This window comes from Aspergillus welwitschiae, assembly GCF_003344945.1.
Source record: "Aspergillus welwitschiae strain CBS 139.54b unplaced genomic scaffold BDQ94scaffold_120, whole genome shotgun sequence".
Lineage (NCBI taxonomy): Eukaryota > Fungi > Ascomycota > Eurotiomycetes > Eurotiales > Aspergillaceae > Aspergillus > Aspergillus welwitschiae.
Window position 1 is genome coordinate 1 of NW_020798814.1, and position 17,297 is coordinate 17,297.

General features: G+C 51.2%; 6 protein-coding genes across 6 annotated transcripts; 2 read left to right on the top strand and 4 right to left on the bottom strand.

The window, feature by feature from the left end:
• Window positions 1–115: 115 nt before the first annotated feature.
• On the bottom strand, window positions 116–696 carry BDQ94DRAFT_176392 (uncharacterized protein; the record flags this gene model as incomplete). Its single annotated transcript, XM_026772686.1, has 2 exons — window positions 116–493; window positions 568–696. The coding sequence occupies 2 exons, from the start codon at window positions 694–696 to the stop codon at window positions 116–118; spliced, it is 507 nt and encodes a 168-aa protein (XP_026619433.1).
• A 1,438-nt stretch (window positions 697–2,134) lies between these two features.
• Window positions 2,135–4,229, top strand: BDQ94DRAFT_164505 (Alpha/Beta hydrolase protein; the record flags this gene model as incomplete). The annotated part of the gene is made up of 11 exons (XM_026770028.1): window positions 2,135–2,165; window positions 2,317–2,439; window positions 2,557–2,600; window positions 2,654–2,684; window positions 2,791–2,885; window positions 2,923–3,010; window positions 3,090–3,545; window positions 3,592–3,865; window positions 3,923–4,082; window positions 4,115–4,132; window positions 4,164–4,229. The coding sequence occupies 11 exons, from the start codon at window positions 2,135–2,137 to the stop codon at window positions 4,227–4,229; spliced, it is 1,386 nt and encodes a 461-aa protein (XP_026619434.1).
• A 355-nt stretch (window positions 4,230–4,584) lies between these two features.
• Window positions 4,585–6,520, bottom strand: BDQ94DRAFT_164506 (GMC family oxidoreductase; the record flags this gene model as incomplete). The annotated part of the gene is made up of 5 exons (XM_026770029.1): window positions 4,585–5,048; window positions 5,081–5,342; window positions 5,372–5,986; window positions 6,049–6,392; window positions 6,460–6,520. The coding sequence occupies 5 exons, from the start codon at window positions 6,518–6,520 to the stop codon at window positions 4,585–4,587; spliced, it is 1,746 nt and encodes a 581-aa protein (XP_026619435.1).
• A 544-nt stretch (window positions 6,521–7,064) lies between these two features.
• Window positions 7,065–7,775, bottom strand: BDQ94DRAFT_176396 (uncharacterized protein; the record flags this gene model as incomplete). Its single annotated transcript, XM_026772687.1, has 2 exons — window positions 7,065–7,436; window positions 7,683–7,775. The coding sequence occupies 2 exons, from the start codon at window positions 7,773–7,775 to the stop codon at window positions 7,065–7,067; spliced, it is 465 nt and encodes a 154-aa protein (XP_026619436.1).
• A 1,504-nt stretch (window positions 7,776–9,279) lies between these two features.
• On the top strand, window positions 9,280–10,114 carry BDQ94DRAFT_155586 (uncharacterized protein). The gene is made up of 2 exons (XM_026768494.1): window positions 9,280–9,485; window positions 9,536–10,114. The coding sequence occupies exon 2, from the start codon at window positions 9,572–9,574 to the stop codon at window positions 9,971–9,973; it is 402 nt and encodes a 133-aa protein (XP_026619437.1). The 5' UTR covers window positions 9,280–9,485; window positions 9,536–9,571; the 3' UTR covers window positions 9,974–10,114.
• Window positions 10,115–14,068: 3,954 nt separating this feature from the next.
• On the bottom strand, window positions 14,069–15,668 carry BDQ94DRAFT_164508 (cytochrome P450; the record flags this gene model as incomplete). Its single annotated transcript, XM_026770030.1, has 5 exons — window positions 14,069–14,419; window positions 14,474–14,868; window positions 14,917–15,134; window positions 15,186–15,334; window positions 15,480–15,668. 5 exons carry the CDS (start codon window positions 15,666–15,668, stop codon window positions 14,069–14,071), a joined length of 1,302 nt encoding a protein of 433 aa, XP_026619438.1.
• Between the last annotated feature and the right edge of the window lie 1,629 nt (window positions 15,669–17,297).

Below are 17,297 nucleotides of genomic sequence, written 5' to 3' on the forward strand. Positions count from 1 at the left end.
GGTACCTTGGTCCTCCTGGACATGCACCACGGGTACAATGACCGCCACTTTCTCCTGCTCCTGCGTCGGTCCGTCCGCACCGCTCGCTGCGGATGCTTCCGTCATCTTGAAATTCTCACGTTTCAACCACGTCAATCACACCGTCCCTCAATTTTTGGATCGCGTCCCGAAAGTGGCACAAGCGGGCTTCCTCATCCCGGCAGCGACGGTTCAACTGGGTGTTTTCGTCGACGAGGCGGGCGTGGGCGACCTGCAACTGACCGTTTTCCTTCTCAAGGCGCGAGCACTTGGCATGCTGCGCGACGTACGATTCACAGAGGCGCCGGTAGTCAGCCACCAGTCGCGCGTCTTGCTCTGCAAGGACTGGGTTATGATCATCTAGTCGCTGCTGCAACTCGCGAATCGGGGGACAGATTGACTCGACGGCCGCGCCAATGGAAGCGACCTTCTCATCTTTCGACAGCGCTTCCTTGGGAAGTGGCGGCGCCATGGCCTAGGAGGTGTCAGCTCATGCCGGAATCTCGAATACTGTATACTGTATGCTTGGTACAACAAGAAGGAAAGTACCTTCGACGGCTGCTGGGATGGTCCAACAGCCTTGGACATCTTGTCGTTGTCACGGTGTCCCGGGCCTGGTCCTGCCCAGTCCTCGCGCTTGCGCTTGACCGGCCGTCCCCGACCAATGAAGTCACTCATATCGTTTGTTTATGCTTTTGCCGGAATGGAAGAGTGGCCGTGGATGCTTCTGGTCTCCGAACTCGTTGCGGTGGCTCCTTTTATACGGCGAGTACTATGGTGTCGGATTCCTTAAATCTGTCTCACGTTCAAGTAATCGCATCTGGAAAGCTTGCCTGGCCTGGCCTTGGTCTCGAGGTGCGATTTACTCACTATCCTCTAGAAACCCTCTTTGGGGATTTCAATCGTGAGACAAGTTTCTGGTTCGCCGTGTTCTGGTGATGGTTTTACCCACAACCCTACAGCACAGCGACGATCAAGTCAGACGCGGGCAGTTCGCTCCACGGCTGGTAGGGCATAACGACCACAAAAGGCTTGATCATTGACCTGGCCGCAGATTTCGTGTAGATAATGCTAACAATATTGGATTTTGCGCGTTCCCCAAGATCCTTGTTCTAACCATGCCATGCGTTATTTATGTCTCCGCATGGTTCAAAATTGGTCAGCGCGAGGGTATTCCTGATTGTTGATGGCTAAATCCGGCTGGTTCATATCATCTAAGGCACCAGTAGTTGCAGCTAACCAGACATGTGGCCATGATCGGGCCTTGGTCCTTGCCCTGAGCTCCGGGTAGAAATGGATCATCTCATACTGTGTCAAGGAGATGGACCTTTTCGCTTGTCTAGCCGATAAGTATCGGTCACTGAGGTCACGTACTTTTAAAAAACATGAGAATAAAATACACATTTATATCTAATATTACCGCTATTGTGGTCTCAACTGATGACCTTAAATGCTGTACCAACATGGACTATCATAGCCGAAGGCAGCTCGACAATTCATAGAATGAGTGGTTAACTCAGAGTGCAAAGTCGGGCAATTCCACCGCTGCGAGCACAACCGCCTGGCCCTCAAGATAGTAGTAACCATCAAGGCAAAGCACAGCGACGACTTTCTATGTTCTCCAACGGACAGGCTCTCGGTGACTGAGATATTCCGTCTTGAGCAAACGGTATCAGCCAGTATGTTGCCCACCGTTACCCTCTGTTTACCATGGTTGCTGGTTCTGGCCGACCAGATTGCATGGAGACGTCCAGCGATTCTTCACTTCAAGACGGAGAATTTGACCCTTTCGTTTTGGCCTTATCCATCCCTAGAGTAATCCAGAATGGAGTGTCTGATTCTTTACCCCCATGCCAAGCGCAGTGTTTCCAGGACCACGAATAGCGCAATCACACAAGATCTATGTCGACGCCTCGGAAATTGGAAAATGTGAGAATTAAACAAGAAAGAACCACTACGGGGCTTATACCCCTGAATGGCGAGCCAGAAAACGTCAGCGGTGGAGCTGGAATCAAGAAAGGCCCAACAAACCTTGATTGAGCGTTCCGGTCACCGTGGCCTAGGAACCCATTAGACGCAGGTCAGCAAAACAAAGAAAAATTACCCACTCGACGCAATGCCATCTGATTCGTCCATGGAGTTGCCTTGTATGGAACTTGATACTACCTAGGAGGTCACGCTTGTAACCGTGCCACGATAATATGGATCCCGGGAATCACTCTGGGCGCAAGTGAATTATTCTCTTATCGAGGGTGTCTCTCTTCTACCTATTTGACAATACAACCTGCACCAACCCAGTAGCCCAGACAAAGAGCGGTAGTTATTATGGTGTCTACACGCCTCAGTATGAGGAGGATTATTTTCTTGGAATGCCATTTGCCAAGCCCTCGCTGGCACACTTGCGTTGGGCCAACCGCGAGAGTCTTCATTAATGAAAATGAGTCCTGGTCGGGACTGTGCCTGCTACCGGCTAGGCAATGGTGAGAACCCAAATTAACTGTTCTACGAGACTAGGCCCTTACTTGTGGCATGAGTAAGAGGAGCGTATAGGTTACTGCAGCGATCAAAAGGGCTATCTTCAGGTCGTGCTCGATGTCTTTTTCTTTACGTTGTCCCCTCCTGACCAGCAAAATAGAGCGAGGATTGTCTCTATCTAAACGTGGCCCGTCCCGCTGGATACGACAATGCAAGCCTTCCTGTCCTCGTGTAGACTCATAGTATGTAGTGCCACCTGAACCACAAGTTACTCCCGACGCTGAATGAATGAAACAGGTGGTTGCTTCGCACAAGGTGGCACTCCCGACCTCCGATACAATCTCACATTCATTGTTGAACACTCAGTCACTATCGGCCAGCCAATTATTGCAGTGAGTATTGCCTATCGTCTCGGCCCTTGGGGTCGAGCTCGCCAATGAGGGATCGTTGAATCTGTGGCTCAAAGACCAGCGCCTGGCCCTGCACTGGGTGAAAGAGAACATCGCAGGTTTCGGTGGTGGGTTAACGCAATCTTAACAATGAATATAGCCTAGCTTACTAACATGATTATTCATGTCCGGGTGATCCAAATGAAGATCTGATTTACGGGCGGAGTGCCGGTTCCGAGAGCGTAGGATACCAAGTCCGCGCGTACAACGGCCGAGATGACGGGCTCTTCCGCGGGGGCATGATGGAGTCCGGCGCGGTGCGAACTGGAAGTGCCTCGAAATTGACTTGGACATACGAGCTATGGTTTCAAAAGATAGCAGACGAGGCAGGATGTTCCCAGGCCATTTGCAAACTGGACTGCCTACGCCGCGTGCCCTTTACGGTCTTAAACAACATCCTGAACACGACTGCCAACGACACAACGCCTTACAACTGGAGGCCCACAGTGAACGGTGACTTCGTTGCGCGGTTTCCCAGCGAGCAACTCGGCGCAGGAGATTTCGTCAAGGTACCGATAATGATCGGCTACACTACGGACAAAGGAACGACAGAGTGCCCGGAACCAGTGAACACCACTGCCGAACTAAAGGAATACCTCAGCTGTACGTACCCCCATCCTTCCCCTTTCCCTCACTAACAACAACCCAGCAACAACAACCTACGGCTGGGCCCTCGACGAGCGCGTCGTATCCGAGCTCTTCGAACTCTACCACAACAACACCTCCTTGGGGATCCCATCATTCGAGAAACCCGGCGGCAACGTCCCCTTCCCACAGACCTACGGTGCCATATCCCGCCAGATAGCAGCATACCACGGTGACGCCCAATTCATAGCCGCGACCCGCTACACCTCCGAGCTATGGGCAGCACATAATCTGACTGCATACTGCTACCAATTCAACACTAAGACAGACGATTACAAGTAGGAAGAAGGCGTGGCGCATTTCTCTGACGTGATATTCATATTCAACAATCTTAGCGGTCATGGGTTCAGTCCGAACCCGTTTGTCGATGCTCGAGAGAGCTATACTGATCTTAAATATCTCATGTCCGGCTCATGGATCAGCTTCACTAATAGTCTGGATCCTATTGAGTGGACTAGGTGCGGGCGGAACGCCACTCGGACGGAGTATCGGACGGTATATGATCTTGAGAACCCATTATGATGTAGGATGCGAATGTCCTCGTCGTATGCGGCGCCGGATACCTGGCGCAAGGAGGGTATTGCATTGATCAATGCTAATCGGAGGGCGTATCAGAGATTGTGGGTTAGTAGTCGTTTATAGTGGTGTGGCTTATAGTCGTTTCGTGTTTGTTTGACTTTAGAATTGAATTTCAGACTCAGACCACTTTTTTGAGAACAAACTTTGTGTGAGAAACGTACTACTGCGGGCAGAATATCCTATAGGCGTGTCCATATCTATAAATCCACCGAGCAGAGTCTATAGCAAACTAGGTAGATTCTCAAGCTTACGTACAGACAGAATTTCACCGCAATATCGTGGTAAGATGGCAGTTTTCCATAAGGAAAAAAAACAAATACATATACTTGGCTATATCAATAATTCAAAGCGAGACATGTCAGCGGTGGGAAACGTGCACACTTTAAATTAAAGCCATATGTTCTTATAGCGCGGCAGTTCACTGGCTGACAGCAATCCCAAGGTCTTTCAGAATGATGGTAGCTGCCTTCTCACCAATTGCATATGCAGTGGTGGCCGTGTTTGCGCCAATGTTTTGAGGAACGACGCTCAGGTCCACGAGCTTCAGGCCCTCAATTCCATGAACATTGAGGTCGGCATCAATTACGCCGCCATCAGCCAGTGCGCCCATCTTGCAAGTACCGAGTGAATGCCAGGTGGTGCCGACATTCTTGCGCACCCAGCCCTCGATGACCTTGTCGTCCTCTGCAGTGTATTGGATGTTAGAGATGTTCTTATCATTCGGCTTGTCCAGCTTGACAAGGGCCGCGGCGGAACCCTCGGCAAACAGCGGATGGGCGCCAACAAACTCTCCGCGGTAAACATCCATTCTGCGCACGATTTCCCGCTGCTTCTTGTACGCCCAAATGAGCTTCTTGACATCCAAGTCACTTAGAATCCCGTCTCAAACGTAATTTCTGAGTCGGGGTCTGGACTTGTGATGTGGACGTGGCCTCTGGCGTAGGGGTAGACGGTGAACAAAGAGATCGCGAGGTATTGTCCTGGTTCAACGGTGGATGGATCACCAGGGAAGCCGCCCAGCAAAGCCATTAGCGCCAGGGGCTTGTCGGGAGTATGGAGATAGTCCCTTGCGTATGCCGCCTCGAATTCAGGTCCAAGGGCAGTGACATCGGCCTCAGTGGGACGCAGCTTACAGGAGGCGTCTTGGCCATTCCACCCCATGATTGGCGCATTTGACTTGATTAACGCGTCCATGTTAATTCTACCGGCCAGGGGGCGTCAAACGTCTCGTTTGGCTCCAAGGCGCTGTAGTATGTCTGAATCAAGAGATGATGATCCTGGTAGTTCCGGCCGATTCCAGGGATATGGGCCACAACTGAAACGCCAGCCTTGTTGAGAATGGCTTCGTCGCCGAGACCGGACCTCTCGAGAAGCAATGGGGTTCCGAGAGCGCCACAGGAACCAATTACGAGCTTCCTGGCCTTGACGCGCTGAACATTGGTGTTGTCCTCCTTTTGGAAGGCAGGGTTTGGCTTGAACTCAACACCCACAGCTCGTTTGCCCTCAAATAGGATCTTGATAACCTTGGTCTCAACGAGGACGTGGAGATTTGGGTGTAGTCCATCTTCCAGCTTCGGATGCAAGTAGTTACTGGCAGCATCCTGGCGGCGGCCCTTTGAGTCGACAAAGCGGAGGGAACGTTGAACGCCGTTGCTGGTCTCGAGGTCTTGAAGATCCTCGACCGTCGGGTATCCTACCTCGTTGGCGGCGGCAATGAATTGATCTGCCGCACGCTCAGAGTAGAACGTTCCGTGAGACACAACAATAGGGCCATCTTTTCCATGAACAGAATCAGGGCCAGGGCCATGATACGTCTCAAGCTACAACGAGCAATGGCGGGTTAGTCAACAATGTAGTACATACTTGCAATCGAATCACCTACCTTCTTCAAGAAAGGAATTGTTTCATCTGCAGAGCATCCGGGAGTGGCCCACGAGTCCCAATCATGGCGTTGAGCACGACTGTACATCATCAAGTTGATTGACGAACCTCCGCCCAGAACACCACCGGCTGGGACGATCATTTCGCGGTTATCCAACTGTGGCTCCGCATTCCCCTTGTAAAACAGGGTTGCGGTACTGGTGGGAAGCAGTGCAGTTGGGAAAATGAGCGGGAAGGCAATCATGTGGTTGCCCTTATTGTTCTGTCCGCCCTCTACTACGAGGATAGACAGCGAGGGGTCGGCATCGGCGAGCCTGGAAGCAACGACGCACCCCGCGGTACCGCCTAACGAAAGAGGGAATGAGCTCGTTAGTATAAACTAATGAAGAGCAGAAGAGGTGGATGAACAAACCCCCGGCGATGATGATGTCGACCTCGTCGATGCCTTCGGGGAGCCGAGTGTAAATGCCCATATTCTTGGATTGTTGGATGTGATGGTGCGGGGGATGGTGATGGAATCAAATTGCGCGCAGTGATGGGATCATGCTAGGCTTTATAGCTCCGGATCGGTCGCCCAGCTGGCATCAACCCCGCGGGATGTTTGTGACGCATGGATCCCTGTAAGCCTCTAGTGCCAACCACTTGATTTTGGTGGACAAGGCTGCCTGGCTTGTTACCCACTACCTGCGGTCAGCAACAGGCGAGTGTCTCAGCTATGGTTGGAGGTTTGCGAGTGGGCTATACAGCGCCCACAGCTAATGACTAGGTTTATTCTGGGTAAAATTGCGTTACGCCGGGTGAGATGGTCCCTAGCTTGCTGTGCGCTATTTTAGGTGATGGATGCTACCTCGCTTGTGTGCCATTTGCTATTCCAAATCTTACTATAGTACCGCAGCGTTAGGATACTTACAAAGACGTGCGAGCAATTATTATTGGTTGAGAAGATTACAGTTCTATCATGCTAACAGTAAAGTATTGTGTATATCCAAATTCGCTTGGAGCAGACGAGGAAGTGTGCTATTGCAGCGCGGTGAAATCCAGCTTGTCAAATTTGAGAGGAAGGGCAATGAGGAAACCAAGCGCCGCACCAAACAAATTCGGGTAGAACAAAGAGGCCACACTCTGCGTAACTGCGTTGGTGACCTGATCACGAACTTGCTCGGTCAACGTCGCGAACACGCTACTTCCCACTCCATCAATTGCGCCTTTAATTTCGCTAACAAGAACGTTTGGTAGAATGTGCGATATCTCCTCCGTGGCATGGTTGACAAGAACAGAGGTGGCGACGCCTAGTGACAAGGCGAGACCACCCATCTTGGCGTCCAGGGTATCGCCAGCGATATGAAGATACGCCTGATACAACTTGCAGTGCAGCGACAAGACATTGCCCTGCGAATATGAGGCCGTAGCCGTTGACTTTTACTTGTCCTCTTCTTATGGAGTCCCCGATTTTTGGTCCTAGAATGGGCCCAGCATCCTATCCCCGCTTACGCATCCCAAAGGCATCCCAAGGATGTCTTTCAAAATGCCTCTGCCATGCTGTCAGCGCTTATCAATTGGCAGGTAATGCACCTTACAGTCATCCATAAATACACGTTCGAATCAGTCACTGTTCCTCTATTCTTCCTTCTGCACGTGGAGTGCGCCCTCGGCAACCTCAGACAATGTTGCGAGCAGATCTGGGAAGTCATACGTCCATGAAGGCGGACCACCGATCACGCGGATCATTGGCTTCCGATGTTCATGTGGCCAAGGGACGAGCGGGATTCCAATAACCTAGGCAGATTATGAGTTTTCCCTGGGACAAACCCAATGGATGCTAGAAGTATCCTGGACTCAGAGCGTTCTGTTGAAATCACCTCATGTGGGTTTTAGTATGGAGAGCATACCGGGTTCTGCTTTAGCATGCAAGAAGAAGTTAGAGTGACGAATTTAGATAGCCTGTATTATTGTATGGGTTCATTGTTTCCTTGCTTTATGGTATCTATTTGCATCGCTTCCATGGACCAAGTCACTCGTCTTCTGACCATCCGACGACTCGAGTCAGGTAATCAAGCCCCAATTTTCTGGGTTGCGCGCAGGCAAAACAGCCCGACTGTACATAGTTTGACCAGTCACTCGTCAGCCACCGCTAAGTGTCACAAGGATCGGTGAGGTTACATCAGCCCCTGGTCTACCCATGCCTACGACCATGGCCTCAATGTTACCTTCAACTTCGGGAAAAGTGGGAGAGATGGGCCTTGGGAGGGCGACAGCGTGGCCGCGACCGAGCTTCCTGAGCATCCCAATGACGTGGCTGGGATGAGGGCCTTCATGTCATAGATCTATGATGTCCCAAACCTGGCTGCCATTCACCCTCAGACTGTGCTGATCTTTATTTTCAAGTCTTGAAACCAGATTCCGGTAAGAATATATCTATTGCGCTGCCATGCGACTTTCTACGAGACCTCGAGCTGACAGAGAGCTATAGAAAGCTGGAGGAACAAGCGAAGGATCAAAACCAGGAAAATCACCACCTGCACAGAAGAATAGGCGGCATTTTTGAGAGGATCCCGACCTCTCACACCAAGTCCCGTTGTTCAGCTCCGTAGAAGGATTAGGAAGCGGAATGAACGTCGCCGGGCGAAGGAGAAGGAACGGAACATTTCTCATGCCTGGCCGGGAAAGTGCCAACGGGACAAAGTCTGAGTTACATTGATCGGAACTACTGTCTTTCGCCAAGCTTGTCCGATAGTGGCCAGTTTTTGTTCGATTCTGAGAGTACATTATTAACTTCATTTGATGGAGAATGTTGGTGCTGGCTGCTGCAGGGCAACCTGGCCTGTCGATCCCAAGATAAAGAAATCAGTTATGTAAACAGAATTCCTACCGCTAGCTGCATCTGGTCGCCAGTGGCGTTGGTGGTTGAACGAATCAGCCACAAAGTTGATCATTTTGACTCCAGCGGTTCGGTGCAGTGGATCTTCATCATGTCCGCGAGAGAAAGACGCGAGGATGTGTCACCAACGTGTGTCGAGCCCCTCCCCCTGCTGGTGCTATCTCTAGCGTTTGAACCCATCGAAGCCACAAACTCGAGTCTAGTTTAATTTGTCAAAGGTGACCGGCATATTCGGATGTAACGTGGAGCTGGCACTGCTTTGTGACGCGAAACTTGGTGCAAAATGGCCATGTAATCATGGCGACAATGTGGTAGAGACGCTCATAGGTCCAGTCTACTAACAGTGTGTTTCCAAACCTAGATTTAAACTTGTCCCCAAAGGAAGGGTGCCTTGCGAGCGTTTTCTTTGTCTTCCGCGATATGACTCTCCCGCACAGTAGTCAACGAGGGAGGGGGTCCGCTGAATAAGCATTCTCTAACCACCCAGGCAAACTATAAAAAGAGTCATCTGACTCCTGCACTACAGTACGTATAGTATCGTGGATGTCACATGGATTCAGGTATGTTAGGCTTGTTGGTTTAGTGTGAACTCCATACTCACCTGCTCTAGCATTTAAGATCCAAAGCCGCAGAAACCCTCTCACTTATGGGCATTCGTTCGAACCGGTTCACATGTTTCATGCTTGTGGTAAAAGGCGTCCTGGTGTTCTTTGACCCGCGGTACCCTGTGTTGGTTCAGAACGGGATACTCTTTGGAATCAGTCTATGTCTGGTTCTCTACCTTCTCCACGACGACCGATGTATCAACCAGTCGCTGCTGTCTCGCTTAGACGGTGTAGTGCTCGCCGAGCTTTACATTGTCACGGGCCTTGTCAATCTAGTAAATTGGCTACGCCCCGAAATCCTTCCTGATCCTGGGGTCGTCACCGTAGCGACGATGATAATGGTATATGTATCATGGATGATACAGCGGCGGATACTGTGTGCTGCGCTATGTGCTGTTACTCATGACTCTTCGGTAACCTGCAAGCGACTGTCCTGTTCCTGATATATATGTCGGTATGAACATCTCTGTTGGTATTGGTCTTGCATGCCCCGCTACTGCACTTTTCCTGTTTTCATGTGTACGCGAACAAATTAATAACTCTAAAACATGCTCTGGTACGCCCTTGAGGACAATGGCTCTGGCCACTGTAGCGTACATTCTGGGCTATAATGGCTTGACCGGGCTCTTCTGAATCTGACTGATCATGGACTAAGGGCTTGATTTTGATCACCTAACGGTTCAAGACTGTGCGCCATAAGTTATTTTAACTGAGGCTGCATGGCATATATTGTACCTATACCTCTACAGTATCATGGTTCTATCAGTTGTCGTTTTTCTTTAACACTCTAGGTATATTCGGCAAGGTTTCGGTCGTTCCTGTTCTTGGCTGAGTGAGGCGGGTTTTGGTTCCAATTCGAGACTCAAGTAATCTAGCTGACCTATAACCACATCACAATCTGTAGGGATTCCGTGCCACATGGGCCGACAGACACTGATCTCCAATGCGCAAGTCACTATTTCCCCGCCAGGCAGAAAACTACTAAGGAACTTTTTGAACTCTTGTGTAGTATCCGACACGCGTGCAGTCTGTCAACTTAAGGTAACCAATAAGTAATACAGAGGTAGGTGTGTGTGTGTGTGTGTGTGTGTGAATTCATACGTTAGCCCCTCGCCTAAGATCGGCAAACTGAACTGAGGTACAAGTGTGATGGTATTTCTCACTACCTATGGGGGTAAGTACAGCTTTTGATGGCTATAGTTGTTGCGTTCTCCAGCCTCCCGCACTTCCTGATCAGGCTACCTTTGGCAAGCGTGTGAATCCTATGTAAGACACACATCATAATCGTATATCACATTGTATCATATGACCTGGGATCCAACCCCTAAGGCGTTATGCAGGGTCCCACTATTTCTCCTGTATATCCATTCATCGTAAACTTTTACTTTCTTGACAAACAAAAAGCCTCATCATGGCCGGTGGTTGCCAGTGCCTGGGGTTGTGTTCTGCCACCCTCGTATCGCGCTACTTTGGCATCGCAGCGATGCCTTCGCGAACCTGTTACGCGCTTGGTCGGGGTTGCTGGCGGACAGGATGTGGTGCGCCCCGTTCAAGGCGGGTTGATACCAGACTGGGTCGCGAGGAAAGGCCCCCTCGCAGTCATTGATGACTGTAGATGTTCTGCCACGCCTGAGGGTCAGTGAAGAGGATATTGTGGCCGCCAGGCGCACGACAGGGCCATAGCGCTCGTGCAATGTCCTCACCGAGTCGGTAGACTGACCGCTGGTGATGCGGTGGAAGTGTGGAATCCGGCTGGGGATCCAAGATTTGGGCTCCGGAATTCGAACTAGTGGGTAGAAATAGAATGAGTAAGTGTAGATCGCCCGGATTCACAGACAATTTAACAAAACCTGATTGTGATTCGGTCAGTCCGATCGAGGCCAATCCCGTCCCGTCCTTACACTAGCATGGCCACGCTGCCGGTCATTGCCCGAGTCATGCTATTGCATTAACCAACATTGTCTGGTATAGTCTGACCTCCATGTTGTTGCCTTGGCCCTGTTGTCGATGGCTTGTGTTCGTCCTACCCGATCCCCAGAAGGGGAGGGGCCGATCTCTTAAGCTCTTGGACCTGGGCTGTATGCATGCACACATGCCCAGCCCCGCTTCATCCATCAGAGCATCGGCTCCATCGGCATATCGTTCGCCTTGCCAGTGAGGATAATCTAAGAACTGGCTGGACCATAAGTCCAGTCTCTTGGGCCCTTAATCCCGCTACTCCCGCTCGGCCGTCTTTGAGTCTGACACTTGATGTCCCACCGGCTATAAATGCAGGCTGCTGAAAATCCATCCCAAAGGTCTTGCAAACTATTCCTTTGGAGCCCTTCTTTGCCGTTGCTATTCTTCTCGCATCCTAGTCCCATTGTCGTCATTCACCACCACTATGATGTCTGCATTCGGTACTCGCGACCGAATTCTGCGTCTCCGCATCGCCCACTACAAGGCCGAGGACAAGACAGAAGAAGAAGCGCACAGGTTCGGCACTCTCTTTACCGAGAAGGCCGCATACCACCACGCATAACATGGCATTCGGGGTATGCTCAGGTTGGTCTTCTCGCTCGCTCTCCCCCCTCTCTTTCGGGCCAGATCGTCGAGTCCAAGCTATGGCACATTCGAGGAAATGCAGGAGATCCCCACAGATCGCAACTACCGCAAAACCGAGGATGGCGTCAGTGAATCGCACTAGACGAATGCTTTACGACCAACTCAGGAGGTAGTACGCGAGTATGTAGCAAGCCTTCAGAGAACAAATCATGTCGAGACTCAATCTCATGTCCATCGTTTCTTGTGTCCTAGTCTTGAGAGTAGGCATGGTACCTCTTAATGGTTGATGACGCAAGCCTGTGATGCATCATACACCCCCCCCCCCCCCCCCCCCCCCCCCCCCCCCCCCCCCCCCCCCCCCGCCCCCGCCCTTTTTTTTCCTTTTTCCCACCCCACATATCCTTGTTTCCCGATCACCCCCCCCCCCCCCCCCCCCCCCCGGGGCTTCTGCGAAGAGAGAGTCGTTGATACAGTCTGAGATATCATGATTTTGTAGCGCGGTTCAATGTGTTAGCGAGCCATCATCTGAATAGTGGGACAACCCTGGGTGATGCAGCTAGAGTAACCACAGTGCCAAATCCAGCAGTTCCGTATAAGGCAAAGCTCGACACGCGTTACCAATCGAACCAATTTCAGTTTTTAAACGTGCTGTCATACATGGGACTCCACTGCTACAACTTAGCTCTGCCCAGCTACGGAAGGTGGCCGGTGGTGTTTACATCGACTTCAATAGGACTAGAAGCAATAGCATTCTGGAAAGGGGTTTATCTTCTCATCGAAACCATAGGACAGAAAAAAAATAGGTCTTCTACGGTGAAAGGGGCTGTTACAGAAGAATCACCAAAGAGGCTCTGGTCAGTGCCGGTTCGGAGGGTGCAGAGTAGACGAGGCGTCCGGGCTCGTGTGCTTCACGCTGGACTTTGTGTTGCCCTTAATCTTCCCCGCCCACGTCCTCGCATCCCGTGGTCAAACTTCACTTAAGTGCACCGGAGAATTTTTTTTTTTTTTTTTTTCTCCAGGAGTGTGAGCAGGAGGCACAGCCCGGCAAAGGCCGGGGCCACGGCCCACACGATGCGCAGAACGTCGACATGGACGCTCACTGCATCGCGAATGTCGGCGGGCAGGGTTCGAACATAGGAGCTCGAGACATGCGAGTAGGCGGACCCGCTGCCCAGGGTGCGCTGCACGCCCGGATCACTCACGCGCTTGGTCGGAATATCTTGGATCTGGGAGTTGAAAACGGCACCCGGGATTGCCACGCCCCGGACGCCGCCATGCGCCCGCAAAAAGCACCAGGTGGCCGTCGCCGGTGCCACCTGAGTGTCCTGCAAGCGGGGTAGAACATGGATAGGCTCGTTTTAGCCCAGATGGGTGAGCAGATTGCCGCACAGCATGGCGATGGGCAGACTGGTGATGACAAAACGGGAGCAGCAAGACACCACTGCGCTCGGGGGAAACCAGGAGGACACTCTGGAAGTAAATGTGGAGGAAACATATGGTCTAGAAGGACGGGCAGAAACTAGCAGAAGAAGCAGAAGAGAGAAATAGAAGTGGTCTGGTTGTCGACCAAGATGAGCGTAGGTAAGGTCGGCTCCTGGCAGTAGCGGGTACTCTCGTAGAAGTGAAAGAGCCCCGGCCCCGCATAGCCGAAGGGGACGAGTACATGCAAGGAGCGCCAGGCATAACGGGAGCCGCTTCAGGAGAGGGCGATGAGGACGGCGGTGACCGAGGCGATCAGAATGAAGCCCCACGAAGTCGATGCGGCTCACCTTCCGAATGCTTCTGGATGTCACTGCGCAACGTCGAAATTTATGTCCTGCCCCATTTTCTGATCGGGCTAATATTTTTCAGTTACTACCAGATTAAGGAGTTTATACCAACGAAGTAGATGATTGTAGAATTCTCTAATAAGGTTTTCAGGCCGTCAAAAGAGCTATTGCCTTGTGGGGACATGTCGGTCCTATTCTTCAACCATGCTGGCGACGGCTATATTATCACGCGACCAAAATCAAACGGCATGGGTATCCGTCTGTTGCATTGGTACCGGCTTTTTCAGTTTGATATGCCCTCTCCCCATTCACCAACTTAGGCTTCACGTCTTGGAACCCTGTGTACTGAGCAAGGCGGCTTATGAATCCCGCTTGGTTCGACCTCAATGCATCCCATTCATCATACGCCGTGTAGGTATCGAATGTCCGAACCGTCATCACAAGGATAACTCGCATCTCATTGATGACAAGAGTCTGACCGATACAATTGCGTGGTCCCTGCTCGAACGGGCGATATGCAGCCGGGTCTGGATAAAGTTCATGGGCTGGCTCAACCAGCCACCGCTCGGGGAGAAACTCATCCGCTCGCGGTCACACCCTTGGGTTGTGGTGGGACTCTTGGTGTAATACGGTGACGCTAGTATCGTCCATCAAAGGATATTCGTTACCATGCCTATCGGTTAGTGACTGGCCATTGCAGCGTTGGCGCATTGTTCCCGCAGGCGGATAGAGCCGAAGAGTTTCCTTGATCACTGCCATCGTATAGGGGCATTGATTGAGCAGGGCCGGCTGTTCGCAGAGGAGCTGCGCTACAGCAGAAGGATCTGGTCCAGAAATCCGGTCATGTTCCTGCCGGACTTGAGCCAAGGCTTCAGGATGTTTAGACAGAAGGTGGTACACGTAGGCGATACTACTGGACGTTGTATGTGTCCCAGCGAAGAGAAACAACCGAAGCTGGTAGGTTAGATATTCTGTGAAGTGGTTGTCTAACTTGGTGGCCTCTGGGATCTCTTCCTTTTTGGTCTCTAGATATGCCTCCTATATTATGATTATGAATTTGGCTCGCTTGGAACGAGAGGACGGTTCCTGCTTTGATCGCTTCATCTCGGCGAATTTCTTATGAAGTGCTTGATGGATCCACTTATTAAAGAGGCGGCCATAGTATCCCTGAACCAGTGGTCGTAGTGGATGTGCGAGCACACGAGGATCCCCAAAGGAGTGCCATTTGGTGATATGGGCCAGGGCGGTTGCAATGATGTTGTCAGAGTTTTGATGATCAAGATCCGCACCACTGCTCTTGTGGTTAGCGTGTGGCGTACACGGCAAAACAGGCGGAACATACATGATCGCTTTGAGAATAACATCCACAGTTAGTCTGATAGTCAAGTCGTCTAGGGCAAACGCATGTCCAGATCTGGCTCTTTCGCGTAGTTTTATGGCAGAAGACCCCAACAGACTTGATGACGTCTGGAAGAAGATCGTGCATGCTACCTGCACTGAGCCCAGGAATGAAGATCGATCTCCACGCCTTCATTCCGCGTGACTCATGGAGATCATGCTATCGCCGCCTGTAATCGGTCGCACGAACCGGGGCTGGATGATTGTTTAAGGGAGATTGAACTTCGTTGTAGTCTACGACGCCGCTTCTGGATAGATATTGTGCGGGGGAAACAGGCCAGGTATCCAGTGAAAAGTTTTCTTTGTCGGTAAATTCTGAAGCCAACTCTTGTGTGGCAAGCGTAACGTTGGCATCGGCGGGTAGACGAATGACATAGTCCGAAAGCACGAGGATATGACCAGTTATCCAATCCCATCCCACCGGCATGGGCTGGATATAGCGTTAATAGCATATATTTTTCGGTGAATGTTCGGCTTACAGTGCCTTGTTTTCGGAGTCGGTCGATTTGGACCGGTGTTGGTACAGCCTATAAAGCCCGTACGCAACGGCGCTTGCAAGCGGTACGCATATTTTAAGAAAATCGACAGAGGCCATTGGTGATTACTTCACGGGAGACCGGCGATAGGAAAAGACAGTTTAGTGATGGAGTTTAGGGGATGGCGAGAAGGAGGCGGCAGTGAAAGCGAAAGGTGAGAGAGATTTACGCGGGCATTTGCTCGAGACGGCCACACTGTAACTACAGTACCTTTGACACTCAAAAATCCTCGCGACCTCAAACTCCGTTATTGGGAGTAGCATACCCTCTGTGTACCATGACTACCAGTTCTGGCAGGTCTGATGCATGGAGACGTTCAGCGGTTCTCCACCCGAAGAGGAGAATTTATCCCTTTCGTTCTAGCCCCCACCATTCGTAGAGTAATCCAGAAGGTCATGTTTGAGTCTTTGCCCTCTTGCCAATGGCAGTCTCTATGTTCACAATTGCGCATTCACACAAGATCTGCCTCCACGTCTCGAACCAGGGTGATATGTGAGACTCGAACAAGAAAAAGAACCCGGTATGCTATGCCTCGAGTAGCGAGCAAAGGAATCCTAACGGTGGAGCTGGAGACTAAACAAGCCACAATAAACCTTATTTGAGCGTGCTGGTCACCGCTGCCTAGGAACTCATAATCATTAGACCCAGGCCATCGAGACACAGGAGAGTCACCCACCCGGCGCAATCCCATCTGACTCGTCCATGGCGTTGCCTCGTATGGAACTCGATGCTACCTAGGAGATCACGCTTGTTCTCGTGCCACGATGATCCGCAGTCCAGTAGTCATTCTGGGCGCAGCTGAGTTTGCACTCTCGTCGAGGGTCGCTCTCTTCTTGCCTATATCGATAATAAAGCGCGGACCTAATAAAGACGCCTAATAACAATTCTAGGGGTACAAGGTTCTGTGATACTCGACCACCCGAGTTTAACCATTGAGTTTCAGGGGGGCATTGTCCGTCCTAAGGGTCTATAGGATCAGTCCTAGTCATTTGATCTTCTCTACATTATACGGGGTATGACTCTTGCGGAAATAACCAAGTCGACAGCGGTTGGGTACTGGGCACTGGTGCTATAGAAACTGGGAAATAACAGCGAATGAAGAAATTGATAGTCATTGTGCTCTGCCGGAGACCACAGTTGCCCGACTGTTTCCATGTGGTCTTGACTAAGCCCACTTGCGCAGACATGCAACCCGTTTTCCAAGTATTTCGGTGTACTTGAGACGCCTAAAGTATTGACCTGCGGCGCGGTCCCACCAGTCGCGCACATCTTCACCCTGCCATGTCCACGCCGATCATTTCATTTCCCTAGTCGGCCCCGTCTCTGATTGAGGACCTGACGTCTTGGGGCCGAAACCCTGCGAGGGCATGGTCATTTCGGGAGGTAGAGTCGGGTTTTGCTCTTCGTATATGGTCACCATATGCCCCTGGGCATTTAGTAGGAGGGACATTAAGTAGGAGGGACATTAAGTAGGAGGGAGCAAGCGCACAGATGGCCAGATACCCCACCCGGCACTTAAC